Genomic DNA, 20957 nt, shown 5'->3' on the forward strand with positions numbered 1-20957 from the left:
TCACTGAACAAACAATCACAAAGGAATAGAAACAGAAGAGACCAGAAGGATGCTTCATCTAGTCCTGGGTGCTCAGATTTGGCAATGTAGCTGCCTTGTACATTTCTGCCTGGCAAAAACTCATTAAAAAAATCAAAGAGAGGGACTGAACTGAGAGCAATAATTTGAAATTGATATTAGAAAGGGCTCCTTCCCCTAATATATATAAAGCTCTTAAGAACCAATAAGAAAAAGATAAAGAACCCAACAGAAAAATGAACAGTCTATGGACAGTACACAGAAAATACAATGACTCCTATGTATGTTAGTCACTCAGTCATGTCCAACTCTTTTTCAACCACATGACTGTAGCCCTCCAGGCTCTCCTGTCCATGGGATTCTCCAGGCAAGAATACTGCCCATGCCCTCCTCCAGGGGATCTTCCCAACCCAGGGATCAAACCCAGGTCTCCCACATTGCAGGCAGATTCTTTACTGTCTGAGCCACCAGGGAAACCCATAGGAAATGCTAACCAACTATATTATTCGAGCTGTGCATGTAAGCTAAACTACAGTGAGATCATTTTTATCTCACATTAGCAAAGATTTTTCAAAGTTTAATAGAGTTTGAAGAGACTGTGGAGAAACAAACGGTCTCATCCTTTCCCAGTTCAGATGTAATCAGCACAGCCTCCATCTGGGCCGTCTGTTAATATCCACAGAAATCCTCGATGCCCAGAACCTTTGACCCAGCAGTTCCACCTGCAGGAATTTATCCTTCAGCTGGACTCACTTGTAGAAATCAATCTGTGTACGAGGTTGATCTTTTTTTTCTTTGGTCACACCTTGAGGCTTGTGGGAGCTTAATTCCCTGACTAGGGATTGAACCCACGCCCTGGGCAGTGAAGTTGATCTTAATTTTCCATCAGCAGGGCGTGTCCATAGGGACTGGGGAGGAAGTGCTGCTGGTGCTCCTTTCTCTGCCCCTCCCCACGCTTACCTCCCCCACCTTGACAGACAGCCTTCCCCAGTGGCTGCCCCGTGGCAGTCTCAGTAGGTCCGCATCCCGGCCTCCCTCACCTGGATCAACTCACCTGTGCCTCCTCAGCTCCACCCTGCTGAGCCCCACCCAGTGGTGAGATTCCAACCTTCTGTTCCTCGAACACATTGCCAAGGTCTACATTCACCCCTATATCTTGGGACATGTTCCCAGGTTCTCCCCATCATTCAGGTCTTTGCCCAAGTGCACCCCAACTCCCAAGAGCCCCAAACTGACCACAGCAGCTAATGTGCAACCCCCACCAACACATCCATCCCTCTTGAAACATCACTCCCAGGTCTCATCCCCGATGGCTGGTTCTCTGCTCTCTGCACACCAAATAAGTGCTGGTATATATGCACAGAGAAGGTTGTTTACAGAAAATGAAAATGACCTGAAGGTGTTCCTCATAGTGATGCATTCAGCCCAGGGCTGGGATCCACATTCCCCAAGGTCATTGCATTTTCACAAGAATTCTCAGCCTGTTCAGTGTATTCCATCTGTGAGGCCTGGAAAGAACTCATTTAAAGGCAGATTTGTATCCAAAATGATAAAGTTTAGGGGGAAAAAAAGTTTGTTGCTGGAAGTTTCAAACTCTAATTGTTAACGACTAACGCATAACAGGCCTTCCCTGAATTCCAGACAGGAAAAAAACCAAAAAACACATAAAGGATGTCATGGAGGCAATCAGGAAATGTGAATATGGACTGTGATACTAAATTGCAGTATTGCATCAATGTTAAGTTTCCCTGGCATGATCATTGTATTAATGATATGAAGATGCCCCTGTTCTTAGAACCAGACATGAAAGCTGTGATGGCTTATGGTGAACAGTGTCAGATTCGTGATCTCCGAAGAAGATTTAACTTTGGGACCAGGGACCAGGCTTGATCACTCAAGAGCTTTTGTGTAGCAGAGCTTTATTAAAGTGAGAAAGCTTCTGACGTAGACATCAGAGGGAGACGGAGAGTGCCCCCTGCTAGTCTTTAGCCGGATGTTTTATGTCTGTCAGAAAGCCATTAAGCAGATAAGAGAGACACCTCAAGGCCGAGGGTTTCACCAGGCCCCTCTCCCACAATATTCATTTTTGAGATAGGATGGCACAAGGTGTATCATCCCCCAGCCATAAAACAATTGATATGAATACTGGTTTGTTGAGCTATTACCAGCCCAAGGTTTGAGAAAAGAAAAAATAGTTAGTCTTAGGTGGAACCATTTTGAAGAAAGGCAGTTCCAAAGCAAATACATAGTTTCATTACATAGCTTAAGAAAAAAAAATTTCATAAGAAAAACACATGGTTAGCTCAAGGTTTGAGAAAAATTAAGTTCTAGTGGAACCAGGTGTCATCGTGGCAACACAGAATTTTAAAAGACACCTGCAGCCTATTTCCTCCATTTGGACACCCCTGGCCTTCCTGCCTATTACCCTCTCAGCTGGTTCAAAATTGGGAAAGGAGTATGTCAAAGCTGTATACTGTCACCCTACTTATTTGACCTCTATGCCAAGTACATCATGCAAAATGCTGGGCTGGATGAAGCACAAGCTGGAATCAAGATTGCCGGGAGAAACATCAATAACCTCAGCTATTCAGATGACACCCCCCCTTATGATAGAAGAGAAGAGGGATTAAAGAGCCTCTTGATGAAAGTGAAAGAGGAGAGTGAAAAAACTTGCTTAAAAACAACATTCAATAAACTAAGATCATGGCATCTGGTCCCATCACTTCATGGCAAATAAATAGGGAAACAATGGAAACAGTGACAGACTTTATTTTCTTGGGCTCCAAAATCACTACAGATGGTGACTGCAGTCATGAAAATGAAGGATGCTTGCTCCTTGGAAGAAAAGTATGACAAACCTAGATAGCATATTTAAAAGCAGAGACATTACTTTGCCGACAAAGTCTATCTAGTCAAAGCTATGGTTTTTCCAGTAGTCATGTATGAATGTGAGAGTTGGGCCATAAAGAAAGCTGAGCGCTGGAGAACTGATGCTTTTGAACTGTGGTGTTGGAGAAGACTCTTGAGAGTCCCTTGGACAGCAAGGAGGTCAAACCAGTCAATCCTAAAGGAAATCAGTCCTGAACATTCATTGGAAGGACTGTTGCTGAAGCTGAAACTCCAGTACTTTGGCCATCTGATGTGAAGAGGCAACTCATTGGAAAAGACTCTGATGCTGGGAAAGATTGAAGGGAAGAGCAGAAGAGGGCAACAGAGGTTGAGATGGTTGGATGGCATCACCAACTCAATGGACATGAGTTTGAGCAAGCTCCAGGAGATGGTGAAGGACAGGGAAGTCCAGAATGCTGCAGTCCATGGGGTCACAAGGAGTTGGACATGACTGAGTGACAGAACATGTTCTTAGAAAATGCTTTCTGAAGGATTTAGGGTGAAACATGATGTCCTCAAACAATAATCGATCAACTGAGCACTAGATCCTGGATCGAACAAATGGAGCAAAGCCAGTGAATCTAGGTGAAGGATACATAGGTTATTCTGTAGGTTGGAATTTTAAAAAATAAATTGGGAGAATTAAAAACAGAAACACACAAGGCCCTTATGTGTTTGAGTGGCTAAGTCTCCATGCTCCCCATGTAGGGGGCCGAGGTTAGTTCCCTGGTGGGAACTGAATCCCCCATGCTGCAATGAAAGATCCCGCATGCCACAAAGATTTAAGATCCTGTGTGCCAGGAACAGTCAAATAAATAAATATGTGTAAAACCCCACATCAACAGAGAAGTGCTTCCCATACTATCAGTGGGTTGTCCTTCCCGAACAGAGAGCAGCTATGACATTACGATGTCATTGCTTTACTGTGCGGCCCCAGATTGGGGCTCATGCCCTCAGCCCTGATGTTGGCCTGCCTGATACATGTCTCATAGCTCTGGTTTTTTGTTAATTTAAACATAAAGCTCCTTTGCTAGGGGATACTGTGGACGTACATATCCTAAGCTTCACTTCTCCACACCACCTTTAGCTCCTGCTTTCAATCTGGCTAATTCTTCCCATCCAGATAAAGAGAACTAACCAGCAAGTAGTCTCATGCCTACTATGTGCCAAGCAGTGCATCTCATGTTCCGTCATTCTCACCCATAACATAAAGTTCGGGAAAGACCCTCTGAGGCCACAGTCCTTGATCTCTTCAGTTGACACGACGTAGTGGAGACTAGTGGTCATAAAAATGGGTTTTGCAGCCAGGCAGCCTGGGCTTAAATTCTGGTCCTGCCAGTTACCAGCTGTGTGATCTTGAGCAAGTGACAACCTATCTATGCCTCAGTTTTCTGAGATCATAACTCACAGGGTTGCTTCAAAGAGCATAGAAGTCAGTGTCTAGTAAATACTTTGCAAAATCCTGGCACATAGCAAGCGCTCAGTTAGTTTTGGCAATAATTACTGTGATCACGAGTCCTCCCCTGGTATTTCTCTGAAATATCAAGCAGCCCAGTACACCTATACAAACATCCAACTTGATGAATATCGACAGCATCAGTATCATGAATAGTTCTGAATGCCTGGCACATACAAGGCACAGCTTAGCCGTTTGTATCATGGACAGTTACGGTTCAGAGCAGAGGTGAACTGTGGACAGTTGTGGAGGGTGATGCCCCTGGCTCACCTTGGGAAGGGGGCCTGGTCTGGCAGCTTTCTCTTGAGGGCAGGCACTGTGCTAGGTCATTCATGCTGGTATCCAGCCCTCTATGGTGAGCAAGCTGCCTTTCTTTTGATAGGTGATTTACTGACACATACATACAGCACTCTACATTTGCGAGGGACCAAGATCCAGAGCAGCACTCTTTGTCACGCACATCCCCTCCATGTCCGCTCCATCCCCGGACCCTGGTGAATGGGGTAGGAGTGGGTAAGCAGAGTTCCTGATACAAAGCTGTCAACTGATGTCCATGATTGCCCTTTGTGGGCACCATTCTAAACCCAGGGGATACGGGCACCCACATTCTTGCTGGGCTTCAAGTCTAGGACAGGGTGAGAAGGGGCTGAGTGACAGGGCTGAAGGATGCTGACAGAAGCGCTCTGGGGCAGGCACTTCACGTAGAATGCAGGACTTGTTTGGTTAGACCATAAGGACAGGGAGAGGTGTGTCCTGGGGCTGAGGGGTGTGCACTCCACAATGAATGTGCTGAAGTGGCTGAACTGGATCCATCTGTGCTGTGTAGACGGAACTGGCAGGAACACACAGTGCACCTGCAAGTGACCGCCGGGAGATCGGGTTGGACAGCTGGTCATCCAGACTCCTCCTGGAGTGGCAACACAGAATAGACCGCTGGCCACACAGGAAGCAGCTGTTCAATAGAGGGCCTGGGATGCCTTAATCCCAAACCAGACTCAGCGCCATCGCCACCTGCCATGTCCAGAGCAGAGAACCCAGAGACGAGCCTGCAATGCTGGGGCTTTATGTAGGCGGACTCTTCCTCTGAAATGCAGGGCTGTCAGTCTTGGCCCTCAAGTGACCACTCCATACCCTAGAGGACTTTCAGGGTTAGGACAGCTGAGAGGAAGGTGGGGGATGGGGATGGGGGGCTCAACTGGGGACCAGTTTTTTTAGGGCTTGGGCAGAGCAGTGGGGGAGGAACTTGACACAAACAGGGAACCTGATAGGCAGCCAAGACATGAGGCCTGCAGGGCTGGCACAGGATCCTCTGTGCGCCCCTCCCGGCCCCTGCCCCACCCCATGCCTAGAACCCGCAGCCTGGATCCCAGCCATCCTGGGGCCCCACCTGGCATCTACCCCTCCAATTCTCAGGCGGCTGGGGCAGGGCGATGATGGCGGCATGGTGGATGGACAGCAGTTTCACCCCAAGGGGAACAGTGCTCCTCAAAAAGTCCCTGGGGATCACTCGGGGTCACATAGCCACTGGGGGACCCAGGTCGAGAGACCCTGAGTAGCAGGCAGCACCTACAATTCACCGGGGTCCTAACACTCACTGGAGACACTGTCGTTCCAGTCAATGATTTTAGCCCCAGGCTTAAAGCAGGTGCTTAGCGACATACGAATCATTTGTGAAGAAGGTTAGGACAGCTCCTCCTCTAACCAGCTGGCCAGGGTCGCACCTGACGAGAGAAAGACTAGGATTCCCAGGCCCTCGGGAAAGCTGTGGGACACTGGGGCAGCACAGGACTCAGCAAAGACAACTCAGTGTTTAGTGTTCTGTGGGCCCGTTTATTTCCTTCCAAGACCGTTTGCGTTCCAGCCACATCTTCCCGGAATGAACCCAACCCCACAAGGTCAGTACGAGATTGCAGTCTATTTTTAAAGTGCTACCTAGGAATACAATCACGGTCGGGTAAATTCATCACCATGCTTGGTCATCAAGCCAAACCTCTCCGCATACCTGGAAACCCTTTTGTTTTCTTTTTTTTGAAAAAAAAAAAAAAAAAAAAACAACAAAAAACAAACCCTGTAACTTTGATACAACACTGAGGAGGTGGGGAACTAGAAGCCTAAATTATAAATGGCACCTTACTGGTCATTTGGAAGCTGGGGGAATGGGGCTGTTCTATGCTCAGTCATGTGCAAACCTTTGCGACCCCATGGACTGTAGCCTGTCAAGCTCCTCTGTCCATGGGATCTCCCAGGCAAGAACACTGGAGTGGGTTGCCATTTCCTCCTCCAGGGTGAATGGGGCAGTTTGTTGCATTTTGACTGCTTCCTCATCTGGAAGGAAGGAATGCCAAAAAAAAAAAAGGAAAAGAAGGAAGCAGAGAGGTGTAACCTGAGTTTGCTTCACAGGACTAGCAGTGCTGAAGTCCCCGGGGCCACTTGCTTTGGTCATCATGCCTTCACAGGTTTGGGGTGGTGGTGGCAGGACCTGGCAGAGAGGTCTAGGCTGGTGCTGAGACCTGTTTTTCATCTGACGGAGTTAAATGTTCTGACTTCCAACAGCCACCAACTTACATTTCAAGTTTCAAGACTGAGGGCCATGAGAACATTACTCAGAAAGCATTTGAATTGAGTGGCAGCAGTGTAAATTAACCTTTCCCTTTCTGTCCAAGAAGAAAATGTACAGCATTCTTCTACAGATGTGACCACCGAGACCAATCAAACATCTGGACAGGCACCCAGCTCGTGATTGGCTGGCAGCAGCAGGCCAGGTAATCGTCTCTAGAAATCCAGGGATGCTGTGGACTTAAACTTGAGACCTGACTGAAATAAAGTGCTCGGTCTAAACCTTCTTCCTCACAGCAGGTTTTCAGCCAGAATGATGAGATGGGCACTTCTGTTGATGCTACATGAAAATAGACACACACCTAAAGGTCCATTTCATTCCTCAGGAAATAACACAGGCTTGTCCTTAAACAAATCCAATAGCAGTATTGAAACTGATTAAAACCGACATGAGCAGCTGGTTCCAGACATACAGATACACAATAATATTAGTGTTCATGAGAAATTGCTTTCAAACCACCACTCTGCAAGAAATTTCATCAAAACAATATCAAAAGCCCCCAAACCACTCTCATGTGTGGAAAAGGTAAAGGGAATGAAGTGATTTACAACAAGTAGGTTTTGCATTTGGTGTATAATCTTAATTGATGTTTGGTGTCAATGACATTTAACATAAATATCCTACACGATTGAAAATACACCTGGATAAACAGCTTGGAAATGAAACATTCACAGTATCAATACAGCCCATGTTCTCATGGCACTACCCTGACGCTACCTTTCATTTTTCTTGTCTTATTCCTATGTCAGTGTCCTCTGTCACTTCAGAAAAATCCATTTGCTGGAGACTAGTGTATGTGCATCTGGAGGGTGGGCTCCTGGAGTGACTTAAATGTACAGGGTTCGTGATGTGCATCTAATACACACCAGCAGACACACATCTCATCAGCACACACTCCCTCTTGTGTTAATCCATGTGTTTCTCCCTCACAGGTTGGACAGAAAGCCCCTGACACTTCCCCAGGACCCTGCAAAGGTTTCAGGTCTTGAGAAAGTTGAGAAGCGGAGCCCTGGTTGAAGGTATGAAGCAGTGAACAGGATGCTCGTGGGGTTGTTCAGGAATGGGAATGGCTATGACTTCTTTTAGAGCGAGAAAGTTGAAACTAAAACTCTGACACCTTCACACTCAAAGAAGTTGAGTTCAAATCAAATAAAAAATTGCACTAACAACTTCTGATCAGTGCCTGACATTCTGACACACACAATACCCTCTTAGAATTAATTCTGAAATGTCACAGGTTCTGCCGACCACATGAAAAAGGACAAGAATCCCTCAAGTAAAACAGAACATTAATGAGACCATTGGTTCAAAGAAGACTAGTAGCGATTTCTAGTCTGTGGGGACTAACTTGGTATGAACATACTAGATTTTGGAATGTCAGGTGCTAATTTACAGTGATAAATTAGCTAATTTATCTGTAAATGCTAATTGACAGTGATAACAATTGGAGTATAATCTTTAAAAGCAACGTATGCTAAAAAAGTCATTTTACAGTCACTTGATAATTCGTGGGACACCTAAGGATTTTGAAATGTGCATTTAAAAATAAAATTCCTGGTTTTTAAGTGTTTTTGATGTGGACCATTTTTAAAGTCTTTATTGAATCTGTTTCAATATTGCCTCTGTTGTGTATATTCTAGATTTTGGCCACGAGGCATATGGGATCTTAGCTCTCTGGCCAGGGACTGAACCCCCTACACTGGGAGGTGATGTCTTAACCACTGGACCACCAGGGAAGTCCCTAAAATAAAATTCTTAATGTTATTTTCTAATCTCATCTTCAAAAAGAAAAAAAGTAGGAAAGGAAAGAATTCTATAAACTTGATTTTCATAAAGGTTTCTGCTCATCCCTGGCTCTCTTACCCCTGAAGTATATGTTGAAGGAGTCACAAAAGCACCTCTAGAAAGGGACTCACCCAATTTCATATCTGTGACAGAAGCCAAGTTTTCATAATTGCCTTTGAGTCTTATGGAGAAAAATGGATCTTATGCAAAACCTGTCATCCTGATGACAGTGCTCCTTAATAAGCATTTCTCTTAAAAGTGGCTCATCCAGAAGGAGTGAAAAAACTGTAACTGGATCCCAGGGGAAGGGCGCACGGGTGAGGAACATGGTTTCCCCCAGGGGAAAGGCGAATTGATGAGGAAGGTGATTTGGAAGATCCATAGGGTACTAACATCATGTGCCAAGCTCACTGTTTTTTCCACTGGAAATTAAAACAAGGGCCTCCCAAGAGCGGCTGAGCACCGTTCACAGTAGCATTCTGAAGAGCTCATAAAAGAAATCTGATGTATGTTTGGCTCATTTGTTATTAAACTTCCATTCCTAAGACTCACACCTGAGACATAAAATGATTTCTTCCTTTGCCCTGATAGTACTTTGTTTCAGCTGTTGGCAATATTTGGCAAAACCTTGAACTAAAGAAAAACCACGTATGTATGGTGAACACATCCTTGTGTCTGTGGCTTATTACTCCTGACTTCATCTGACGGGCTGGCTGCTCTCCTGTGAGCCCGGACGGCAGACGGCAGGGAAAACATTCTGTGTGTTGACTGCTCTGTGGTATTATTATAGCTTCTGACACTATCCAGAAAAACGTAAAACCACATAAGGATTTACATATCTCCTACTTGTAAATAGGCTCAAAGTAAACTTAGAAAAGTGTTCAGCATAATATGCATAGGATATATTTAGTATTTGCATAATTTTTCAAGTTATATGGCTAATATCAAAGGCAAGTGTCTTCCTATATTTGTCATAGTGTCTGCGTTACTGCGGTGATTTCTCTGTTTGCCTGTATCCCACCTCTCAGTCTGCAGGGGTGGCTGCACTTTTTATTCTGAGTGGCCAATCAGGAGAGGTGACCCATCCATTCCATTCACAGTGACAGCAGGTAGGGACCATCCCCTTTGTTACGTGGTCCAGGCACCAACCAAGGTTAGAGCACGGAGGACCGAGCTCGTTTCCCCAGCTGCCCGTCCACAGCCCCTTACGGTGAGTTCCACAGCTCACACGGGAAGCATCCTCCCATTCAACTTCAATCCTTAGCTGTGGGCACAGACAAACGGTGGAGTCGTCAGGTCCCCTGGCTTCTGGTGGCAAATGGGGCTTTGCAGGTTCTCTTCAGGGAAGCCTCCTGGATGGAGACTGTTTAATTTTTCCCCCTTTAAAAGACAAAACGGTTGGAAAAAACCCAGCTAGATGGTGGACAGGGCGGCCGTCTGGCAGCTGGCTGGCCCCCTGGCTGTATCCTGGCAGGTGGTGATGGTGGGTCCGCATCTGCAGCATCCCCGGGGAGGAGGCGCCCGCCTACGGGCAAGGGTCCGAGGGAGCACCATTCAGGGCGCTCTGGCCCCGGTGCCTGGAGAGCAGCTTCTTGTTCAGGATCCGAGAGAGCGTTGCCCCCTTCCTCCGCGCTCCATCAGGCTGCTGCAGGAATGCGAGGTCGTTGTGCGACTGGCTCAGGCCGGGGTCTTTCTGCTGGTGCCGCCGGCGGAAGAAGAGCTTGGCACCCTTCCTTAAAATTCCTCCTGAAAGAGCGAGGCACAGGGTCAGGGTGCTGTGGCGGGAGGCTGGGACGCGTCCGGGAGGGAAGGAGAGAAGGCAGCTCCAGTGACTGACACAGGCAGCCTGTGACTGCAAGTGCAGAAAGGTAGCTGGGGCAGGCCTGTGTGCAACACAAGAGCTCCCAAGGTGTAGTGAGCAGAGCAGCTTAGAGCATGAGTAGGGGCAGCGGGCTGGACTGTCCCTTGGAATCCAGTCCCAGGGAAGGCACTTAGATCCCTGACTTTTACGGGTCCCCCAGCCCTACCCACTCCCCGTCATGAGGAACAGTATAAATAGCAGAGCAGGGCTCTAATGACCCAGAAAGGATGCTCTGATAGTAAAACCAAATCAAGGACTCTGACAGAAATGATATTCACCTTCTTAGGAAAGTTGTTGTTTAGTCCCTGAGTCGTGTCCGACTCAGTGCAACCCTGTCGACTGTAGCCCGACAGGCTCCTCTGTCCATGGGATTTCCCAGGCAAGAATACTGGAGTGGGTTGCCATTTCCTTCTCCAGGGGATCTTCCTGACCCAGGGATCGAACCCGGGTCTCCTGCCTTGGCAGGTGGATTCTTTACCACTGAGCCACCTGGGAAGCCCCTTAGGAAAGTTAAATAACACTTATTCTTTGGGGGAGGAAGAGCTTTTGTAACTCCAGATCCAGCGTGTGTCTATCAAGCTAAGTCACATGAAATGTCTGTTACTTGATCACTTTTGATCAACAAAATCTCAATTTTGCTTGTTCCAACCTATGTGGATTCGACGTAAAATGACAGAACATGAAATAGAACAAATATAGCAGCAGCAATGATTTCAATGGCGATAGTTACTTAAAGGTTAAAGGCCAGCTACCATAGCAACAGGACAGAGTCCACTAATCTGCTTTCACTTCCACAAACTAGTTTAACATCCTGTGAACAAGGCCCAACAGGGTCCCTTCCAGTCAGGCTGTGAAACCCATGACCATTTGCATGTAGGAGTTAAGGACTTTGAAAGAAGAATGGCTTGACCTTCCCAATAAAGAGCTTTATAGCTAATCTGGCAATTCATTCTTTTCATGTCAGATCCAGTGAGTACTTCAAAAGCTGTGACATATGCAGAAACCATCCGGCTGTATCCAAACGCGAGGCCCAAGGGCAATCCTTTGCTCTTCTGGCTGAAATGTACAGATAATTGTGGAGTCTGACCCAGCCTTGTCCAGAGACCTTCGCAGGATCAGCACTGACTGTGGGGAAGGCGGCAATCCCACGAATTTCAGACCCCACACCCTAGACCTGAACTTAAGGATGCCCGTCCTACTTGCTCTGCCCAGAATGGATGGATCTCCTCTCCTGACTGGCTGCTCCGGATAAAACGTGCAGCCACCCCTGCGGACTGAGAGGTGGGACAGAGAAACAGAGACACCACCACGGGAACGAAAACACTATGAAAAATGTAGGAAGACATCTGCCTTTGACATCAGCCATATAATGTGAAAACTTAGGAGCTTCTGTGCAGAAGCTCAAGAGAAACGGGCTGAATTTCACTGGGTCAAAGCCGCCCCCAAAGACTTGTTTTGATTTTCTCTTTGGATACAATCACCTTTCAAGAAGGCTGATTAGGATATACATATATACATCAGTATATATATGTATATATATATATATACACACACACAAACATCAGTCAGTTCAGTTCAGTCGCTCAGTCGTATCTGACTCTTTGGGACCCCATGGATTGTAGCACGCCAGGCCTCCCTGTCCATCACCAACTCCCGGAGTTTACTCAAACTCATGTCCATTGAGTTGGTGATGCCATCCAACCATCTCATCCTCTGTGTATGTATATATATATTTACAGTTATATATATTTATAATTATATGCATATGTATAATATGTATATATTTACAATTATTGTAAATATATACATATAATTGTAAATAAATATATAATTGCAAATATATATAAATATATATATAATTGTAAACATATATATACACAGAAGATGAGATGGTTGGATGGCATCACTGACTTTTTTTTTTAATCACTTTTTCTTTTTTTTTTATCACTGACTTAATGGACATGAGTTTGAGAAATGGCAATCCACTCCAGTATTCTTGCCTGGAAAATCCCATGGACAGAGGAGCCTGCAGGCTACAGTCCATGGGTCACAAGAGTCAGACACGACTTAGTGACTAGACCACCACCACCACCAAAGTTGGGAGGTGGTGTGCGGGGTTTGAGGAAGGCTGGAAAGGGGACAAAGCAGAAAGGTGAAAATAAGTCTCAGTGGCTTTACTCCTGTCAATGGGCCTGACTGGCTGTTCCCTGGACCTCAGAGGTCCATTCCCAGATCCATTCTAATCCCTGGAAGATGCAACATATCTCAAAAAAACCATCAGGCAGAGTGCGTGATGGCCGGAGTCACCACAACCCATGGGGCCTGACCCTGGAGTCTGGCCAGTGGGGTGGATACAGTGATGCCTGATGGTTAATGACCCAGGGATTCAAATGTCCTGGAGGCCCCCAGCCTGGCCAGGTTCCCTTGGGTTGGGGTGGGCGGGAGGTGGGAGGCACTTAGGAGGTGTTTCTGGTCTACAGGTTCCTGCTCTGGATTAAGCTTTGTTGTTGTTGCACACTCAGTCATGTACGACTCTGCGACCCCATGGAAGGCAGCACGCCAGGCTTCAGCCCCTCAAATAGCATGTAAATGTGGGGTGTCACATTAGAACACAGGAGAGGGAGGGAGGTCCGAGGGACCCATCTGGTTAATCTAGACTCTAATCCCACTTCCCATTCCCATCTCCCTGGGGTGGGGGAGAGGGAATGGAAGTGTGGGGAGGGGAGCAGACCGGTCTGTCCCACAGATCAGCTGCAGACCTAGGGATGTGGAAGCCAGCAGTAAGAGAACCTCCCCTAGAACACTCCATCCACAAAGCCCATTTCACACATGGCCCTCTGCTGAAATCCCATCGGGGGTTTGGAGGCAGGGTCTGAGGTGTGAGTGGGGGTGGTGTCACGGTTTGGATCTTGTCCATCCAGAATTCTTATGTTGGGGTCCTAACCCCAGGCCCTCAGAATGTGACCTTACTTAGAGATATGGTCATGACATTGACAATTCAGTTACAGCAAGGTCATTAGGACAGGTGCTATTCAAGTATGACTGGGGTCCTTATAAAAAGGGGAAGTTTGAACAGAGGCACACTGGGAAATGCCATGTGAAGATGAAGGCAGAGATCAAGGTGATACATCTACAAGTCAAGAGGCAATGTGCTATGTTGTTAGCAAGCCCCCCACCCCAAAGGTGGGGGAGTGGCTGGAACAGACCCTCCCTCCCAGCCTCAGGAGCAACCAGACCTGCCCACACCTTGATCTTGGACTTCCAGTCTCTGGAACTCAAAAAAGAAACCTCTGTTGTTTAAAGCACCTCACCTGTGGAAGTCTGTTTCAGCCACCCCCAGGATCTAACACAGACGAGACAGGGAAGGGGATGATCTGACTTAAGATGAGGATCCTGAAACACCAGCCATGTCCTCCTATATCCCTGAACCCTGGACACCGTGTGGAAGACTGCGCCTTGTTTTGGCCATGGACACGCGCTGCCCTGCCAGGCACACATGCGGTTTCTGTTCTTCATCCTCAAGTCCACCCTCCGGAGCAGGTGTGCTGTGTTGTTAACTTTGCCTGTTCAGTGTCAGTGCAGAACCGGATTCTGTCACGTGTACTCTGGTGCAGATCTACCCCTAACTTGACACGACTTGTTGCGGCTTCTATAGGGACATCATCTTTTTGGACAGAGGATGGTCACGTGAGGGAAGAGACTGAGGTTTGCACATCTACAAGCTGCAGCCCAGGTTATATTTCCCAGCCACCTCCGAGGGTGCTCTCATCTCTTGCTTACAAATAAAAAAGTAGAGACTCGGAGAGGGACATACTCTGTCCTGCAAAGCTTGACTCCTCTGTGCTGCTGAGGATGCATCTGAGTTGGAGGTGGCCAGCGGGCATCTGGAGGGTCGGTCTGCCAAGTTGCCGCTGGGGAGTCCTCCAGAGGGTGGGATTGAGCAGTTCTCAGAGGGAACGCAGAGCAGAGCCCTGCTCTTTGGCAGGGACTTGGATAGGCTTCTGGGCATGATGAAAGGCATGCTAGTGGCCTGGGGAAGACAGAATACTCCAGCGCTGTGAGCCCTTCTCCAGGCTCCACAGTTTAACTCATCACACGTGAAGAAGGACCAGTACAAGCCGAGGTTACTCCATTTTCATCACTAAATAAAAATGTGGTCGTCTGTTTAAACTTGGCCCCTCAAGCACAGTGACCTTGGGGGTAAATAACTGGGGATGGACACAGCCACAGGTGCGCTTGGTGGACGCCGATACAGCCGCACCGCGGCAGGTCGTAGCTCAGACGGGCAAGCGCCCTCTTCTTGGCAGGGAGGCAGTACTGTACAGAGCCACCGTGACCAGGACGCTGGCTCCCAGTGTTCCGAGTCAGTCTGCCCAGCATGGCCAGTGACTCCATCTGGCACTGAGCTGAGTGTTGCTGGGAAGCCCCTGTCTGTGTGGTCCAGGTCTCCCATCTGTGCCTGAGCCCTAGGAGATACCCCAGGTGACATGCGTGGCCTTCATCCAATCAACTGAGAACAAAAAGGAAGGATCCCCGGGGCAGAGATTCTGCCTCAAGACTGCGGCATCAGCTCCTGTCTGCCCTGTAGGTTTCAGACTCACCCACGCAAATCTGCTCCTTGAAACCTAGAACCAATCGATTCTGTTTCCCTGAAGAACCCTGATGACACAAGAACTCTATAGTTTGGAAGGTCACACTTTCCCCAGGCCCCAGAATCTGTCACTCTTTGCTGATGGGGGAAGTCACAAGCATGGGGCAAGGGAGTGGGGCTGTTTGGATTTAACAAGCCCACTTCATTCACCTGACGGGCAAGAACCAAGGCTCAGACCTCACTCCCGATCTTAAAGAAGCCTGAAGGTCAAATGTGAAAATGGGCTATGTGAAACTTAAGGCAAATAACCAAAATCTTAGATGGCACCAGGAAGAGAAAAAAAAATCTTTTCCTGGTTCCAGCAAGGTTAATTAAAAAAAAAAAAAAAAATATATATATATATGTATATATATATATATATATATATATATATATATAAGGTTCAAGTATAAACACATTGTTGTTGTTTAGTTGCTCAGTTGTGTCTGAGTCTTTTGTGACCCTATGGACTGTAGCCTGCCAGGCTCCTCTGTCCATGGGATTTCCCAAGCAAGAATACTGAAGTGGGTTGCCATTCCCTTCTCCAAGGGATCTTCCCGACCCAGGGATTGAACCTGCGTCTCCTACATTGACAGGTGTATTGACAAGTGTATTCTTTACCACTGGCACCTCCCCCCCCCCGCCCCAAGAAACCCCATAAACTCATATATGAAGGAATTAAAAATAATTATTCTATTTAATGCTGCAGATACTCCCCACTTTATTCCTGGTTGTTTCCACAATTTAACAGACATAGATTGCTCATGGAAAAATGTGTCCCAACATCTTACAGATAGGAGAACGGTGACCAAAAGCAAACTTGTAGATTGCAGTTTGCTACCCAAAGGACAGCTTTAGATTTCAAGGGGAACCATGGACAGCCCATTTATAGAAACGACTACCTTTTAGAACCAAGGCCAGTTAAGGAAGCCGGTCTGTCTGTATTTCTTGGCGAGGTGGTTTTGTCACATCAGCTAACACAGTTCTGTCTTTCCCTGAGACGCTGTTCCTCTACCACCTAACCAGGGCACTTTGAAGGAGGAAGGTGGGAAAACTAGTATCCTGGGAAGGTCAGACTGGGAAGGGACGGGAGGAATAAGGAAGTGGGGAGGTTATTTAACTTCCAGCTCAGTTAGGATATATGCTTTCCTCATAGCAAGACTATTCTTAATTAAAAATATATATATATAAAACAAAAATAACTTACTGTGTAGGCAATTAACTCTGGTTGGCATAGCGATCCTCTTAAGTTAAAGGGGATGAGCAGGAGATGGAGAAAAGGAAGAAGTGAAAAGAAACGTTTGCAACAGCAAAATCAGAATGTGAGACGGTAAGAGTTTGAAGCATTTACATCACACAACATAGGATGTTACTGTGCAGGACGTTGGTTTGTTTCTCGTTGTCTTACTTTTGAATATTTTTCAAAGTCTCCACCAAAGCTTTTGTTCTTACTTGCGGTAAAACAGACATAAAATGTACCATCTTAGCCACTTCTAAGTCTGGTTTGTCTGAAGCACATTCGCAGTGCGCTGTAAGCATACCAGGGCTTTGTTAAGCTAAAAATAAAACTAATTTGAGGAATGCATTTCCTGTCTTGGCTGCATCATCACAGTAAATAGATTTCCAATCAGCGGAATTCCAGGGGAATTCTAACAGGCAGGCAGGTCTCGGAAAGCTAACTTCCTCCTATGACAGGAGACACAGGTGGTTCTTAATCTGAAAACTGGTTTTAGTTTAAAAAGGAGAGCTGCCTCCTTATCACCAGTTTTGGTGGGAAACAATAACCATCTGCATAATGCAGAATCATCTAAGGTTCTGACAACAAATCTCTCAGATAACACTGGAATGTAAAGCAATTTTGTAAAGTGCTACCAAATGGGTCCCTTTAAAAAATCCTGGGTCTGCGAAGCCCTAGGAGTGAGGTGCGTCCTGTGAGCCCAGCGCTGCCCACGGGGCTTAGGGTGGAGAACCAGCGTATCTGTGGGCACCAGGTCCCCAGGAGTGAGGGTGTCACCCATCCCGCCGGCCACGGGAGAGAAGCGGGGTGTCCAGGACACAGCAAGGACACAAACCGCAGGGAAAGAACTCCCAGGGAGGACCAGGGAGGGAGGGAGGGAGGGAGGGGCGAGCAGTGGTCTCTGAATGCACCCGGGTTGGTGAGGCTCAGCCTTTCAGAATGAACTGAGGGCGGGAGGCAGGGTCGGCTTCTGTGAGAAGAGGAGACGCCTGCTGGTCTGTTGGGCACAGAAGGGGTGCACCCACCTGTTCCCCATGTGTCCACCCTGCCCAGCGCCCATCTGCCTGCTTTAGGTCCAGGTGAGCCCCCTTGGGCGGCTCTGGCCCCAAGATGCCAGGGGTGGGGTGAGGGTGGGGTGGTACATGCCAGGCTGTGGACCAACAGCCAGACCACCTTTTTTACAACAGAGGCCAGGAAGCCGCCACAGAGCCAGTGCTCAGGTCACCGCTCCCCACGCCACCCCTGGCCACCCGACGGGGCCCTGGGGATAAAGTCTCAACATCGGGCAGCAGGCAGATGCAGTCTGATCTTCATCTCAGAGTCTAGACCACACCCAGGAATCCTCTCCTCTCTTTCCTCCTCTTCTCACTTCTGCCTCCTCCCCCATCTGTCCCCGATCTGCAGGGGGGAGAGATGGGAATCTAATGGGGAGGGCTCTCCAGGTCCATCCCAAGGACAGCCCCGAGGTGTGATGAGCGGCACCCCTGGCCTTGATCTGGCTGAAGCCAGCAGCGCCCCCCACTCCTCGCTATGACAATTGAAACTCTCCAGCCACGACCAGTGTCCCCTAGGGAGGGGACACGATTGCCCCAAGCAGGAACCACCGCGCTGGTCCCTGGCACCGAACAAAGGAGCAGGAGGCAGAGCCGCTGACCACGGTTCCCGACCCGTGAGATTCCTAATGTCTACCGTCGCCAAGGAGCCAGGATGTAGCACAGAGCCGTACCCAGGACTCCTGGCTTGGCCCCAGCCCCTGCCTCGGCTCTCCTGTCCCATCCTCTGCACTGGGACCTCCTATAACTGTCCGGCCAGGGAGGTTCTTGGGGAGGCGGGCACCCACAGTAGGTACATCCCCGTACATGGAGGAAGGAGCTGAGACTCAGCGAGTCTTGAAGCCTCACATCTAGAGCTGGCCGAACCTCTGGGCTAAATTCTCTCGGCAAGAATCTGCAGGTCACCATCGTGTCAAAGTGCTGTCTGGGTTAAACTGCACATTGAAGAAATGTACAGATTTAAAGCCCTGTTTTAGTGCTAACGTGAAGCAGTCGCTTATTCTAATACAATGATTACCTTACCTCTGCACATGTACTAAGTTAATTGGCTAATTTTCTAGGGAGCTCTCTCCCCGTGGGTCCTGTTAGGGATGGATGGGGAGGTCTGGTTTGGTTTCAGTTGGAGGGAAGAGTCTGAGAGGCATGCAAGTGCAGGGGAGCCCATCTGTGCAGCTGAGGGAAGCCCAGTCTCTGCCCAGCAGGTCTCCTTGGCTCCATTGTGGTATGTGGCTCCTGGTGGCTCCCCTCCATGCTCTGGATGGTTCTATTCCCAGGAGGAGGGTGCACAGACAGAGAACAGGGTGCCTCTAGCCATGAACACCAAGTGGCCCCAAGAACAGAGAGATGACCTGGCTGCTCACACTCAGAAGGGTTCTGAATGTGCCCCCAGCCCTGCCCATGGGCTCGAAATGGGCTCAGACATTGAGTGCAGGTGTTTTTGTAGGCGTGGGGGTGCAAGGGTAGGGTGCCCTTGTAGAGGAGAAGGGAAAGAGAGCAGAGACTAAGAACTGAATTTTAGTCTGGAAACTAGCTGGAGACCGAAGCCACAGACTGGCAGAGGGGAGTGATGGAGAGCAGGGTCGGGGTGGGCAGGGAGGAGGAGGGGCTGGTACCTTTATGCTTCTTGGCAGCAGCTGGCTCCAACTCCGATACACTCAGGGAGCTCTCAGACAACTCGTCCCCCTCGGGGTCCTGCAGGGCCTGGCCACCCCATGCCCCAGCCGGTGGCTCCTTCTCCAAGTCCCAGGAGTCTAGCTCTATCTCCTGGGGCTCCAGGGCCGGCAGGGTCCCCACTGGGGCCTCCTCCTCCTCCTTGGGCGGGGCAGAGGTGACAGCCACCGCCGGCTGCTCCTGGGGGGCAGCCTCTTGGCGGGCACCATCCATGGAGGCTGCGTAGTCCAGCATCAGGGCTGCGTCACTGTCCTGAGATAGCGAGGTCTGTCCGGGGGTGAGAGGCAAAGTCAGGGTGAGGAAGAGGCAAGGATACCCGGGAGGGGCAGTGAGCTGGAGAAGCCTTGACAGCCCCACCCACACAGCCGTAGGGTTGGTTTCGGCGTCCGGAGGTGCCCGGCCCTCCAAGGAGACAGCTATAGAAGCTGAGAATCAGTGGACGCAGGTCTCCCAAGGCAGAGGGTTGGCCTGAGGTGCCAGGCCAGGGGAGTCTGGGGAAGGGCACCCCGTCTGGGTGCGAAGGTGGTACATAGTCTGCTTAATGACCGCTGACAACTGCCTTTTCTGACCCAAGTCAGAAATGGCCACTGATTCAATCTGGGACAATTTGACCTGCAGTAAAAATGGGGCTTTCTTGGTGGCTCAGCATAAAGAATCCGCCTGCCAGTGCTGGAGATGTGAGTTCAATCTCTGGGTTGCAAACATCCTCTGGAGGAAGAAATGGCAGGCCACTCCAGCATTCTTGCCTGGAGAATCCCATGGACAGAGGAGCCTGGTGGGCTATAGTCTAGGGGTCACAAAGAGTTGGACATGACTTAGCAACTAAACAACAACCACAACAAAAATGGTAAGTCAGCTGGACTAAATGATCTAGAATAAAACCTCAGAGAAGACATAGAGGAGATGGAGACAGTCACAAGTCTTGTCCTTATTTAACTCATTTGTTCTTTTTTTTTTGAAACCTCTGATGCCTCAGACAGTAAAGAATCTGCCTGCAAATGCAGGAGACCTGGTTTCTATCCGTGGGTCGGGAAGATCCCCTGGAGAAGGGAATGGCTACCCACTCCAGTGTTCTTGCCTGGAGAATCCATGGACAGAGGACCCTGGTGGGCTACAGTACATGGGGTCACAGAGGGTCAGACAAAACTGAGCGACTAACACTTCCACTCTCATTCTTATTTTTTGGTTTTTAGTTTAGCATAGTTTTGTTTTTGGCCACACCGCTTGGCATGTGGGATCTTAGCTCCCTGACCAGGCGATGGAACCCCTGCCCCCTGCAGTGGAAACTCGGAGTCCTAACCATTGGACCACCAGAGAAGGACATTCACTCATTTATTCATCCTAAAGAAAACCCAACTACTGAACTGAGCCAGGTGCTTCCAGAGATGCCATCGCCCCCTGCTGGCTGCTTCTGGAAGTGCATGCAGGAAACCCAGAGGCATCACCTGGCTCTTGGAAGATAGTTTCCAAGGCCACCCACAGCCTGGGTACAATTGTAACATTGGTGACTGGCGCCTACCACCTCCCAGGACCTTTTATCGCCCCTTTCCCAAGAGCCAGGGGCTCAGTTCTTAGCATGCTCTCCAGTCCACTCTCTCATGCCCTCAAGAAATCAAGCCACCTGCCGTGTCCAAAAATGCATCTTCCTCCTTGTCCCCTCCCAACTACTAAATTTCCCACCTGCCACTCCATCACTCACATTTTCTTTGCTCATTCTGAAAGGTTAACAAGAGTAAGGGAC

The 20957-nt window shown here is 48.5% G+C and overlaps 1 protein-coding gene across 1 annotated transcript in view; it reads right to left on the reverse strand.

Annotated features, from left to right (window-relative positions):
• Window positions 1-6172: 6172 nt before the first annotated feature.
• The window catches only part of C2CD2 (C2 calcium dependent domain containing 2), a 65429-nt gene continuing 50644 nt past the window's right edge, over window positions 6173-20957 (reverse strand). Inside the window, exons 13-14 of the mRNA XM_065942641.1 lie at window positions 19159-19483; window positions 6173-10511 (exon numbers count right to left, since the gene is read on the reverse strand). Of these exons, the coding sequence (XP_065798713.1) occupies window positions 10291-10511; window positions 19159-19483 (546 nt within the window). The 3' untranslated portion in view covers window positions 6173-10290. The remainder of the gene's footprint in view (window positions 10512-19158; window positions 19484-20957) is intronic.

This window comes from Muntiacus reevesi, chromosome 8 (genome assembly GCF_963930625.1).
Source record: "Muntiacus reevesi chromosome 8, mMunRee1.1, whole genome shotgun sequence".
Taxonomy (NCBI): domain Eukaryota; kingdom Metazoa; phylum Chordata; class Mammalia; order Artiodactyla; family Cervidae; genus Muntiacus; species Muntiacus reevesi.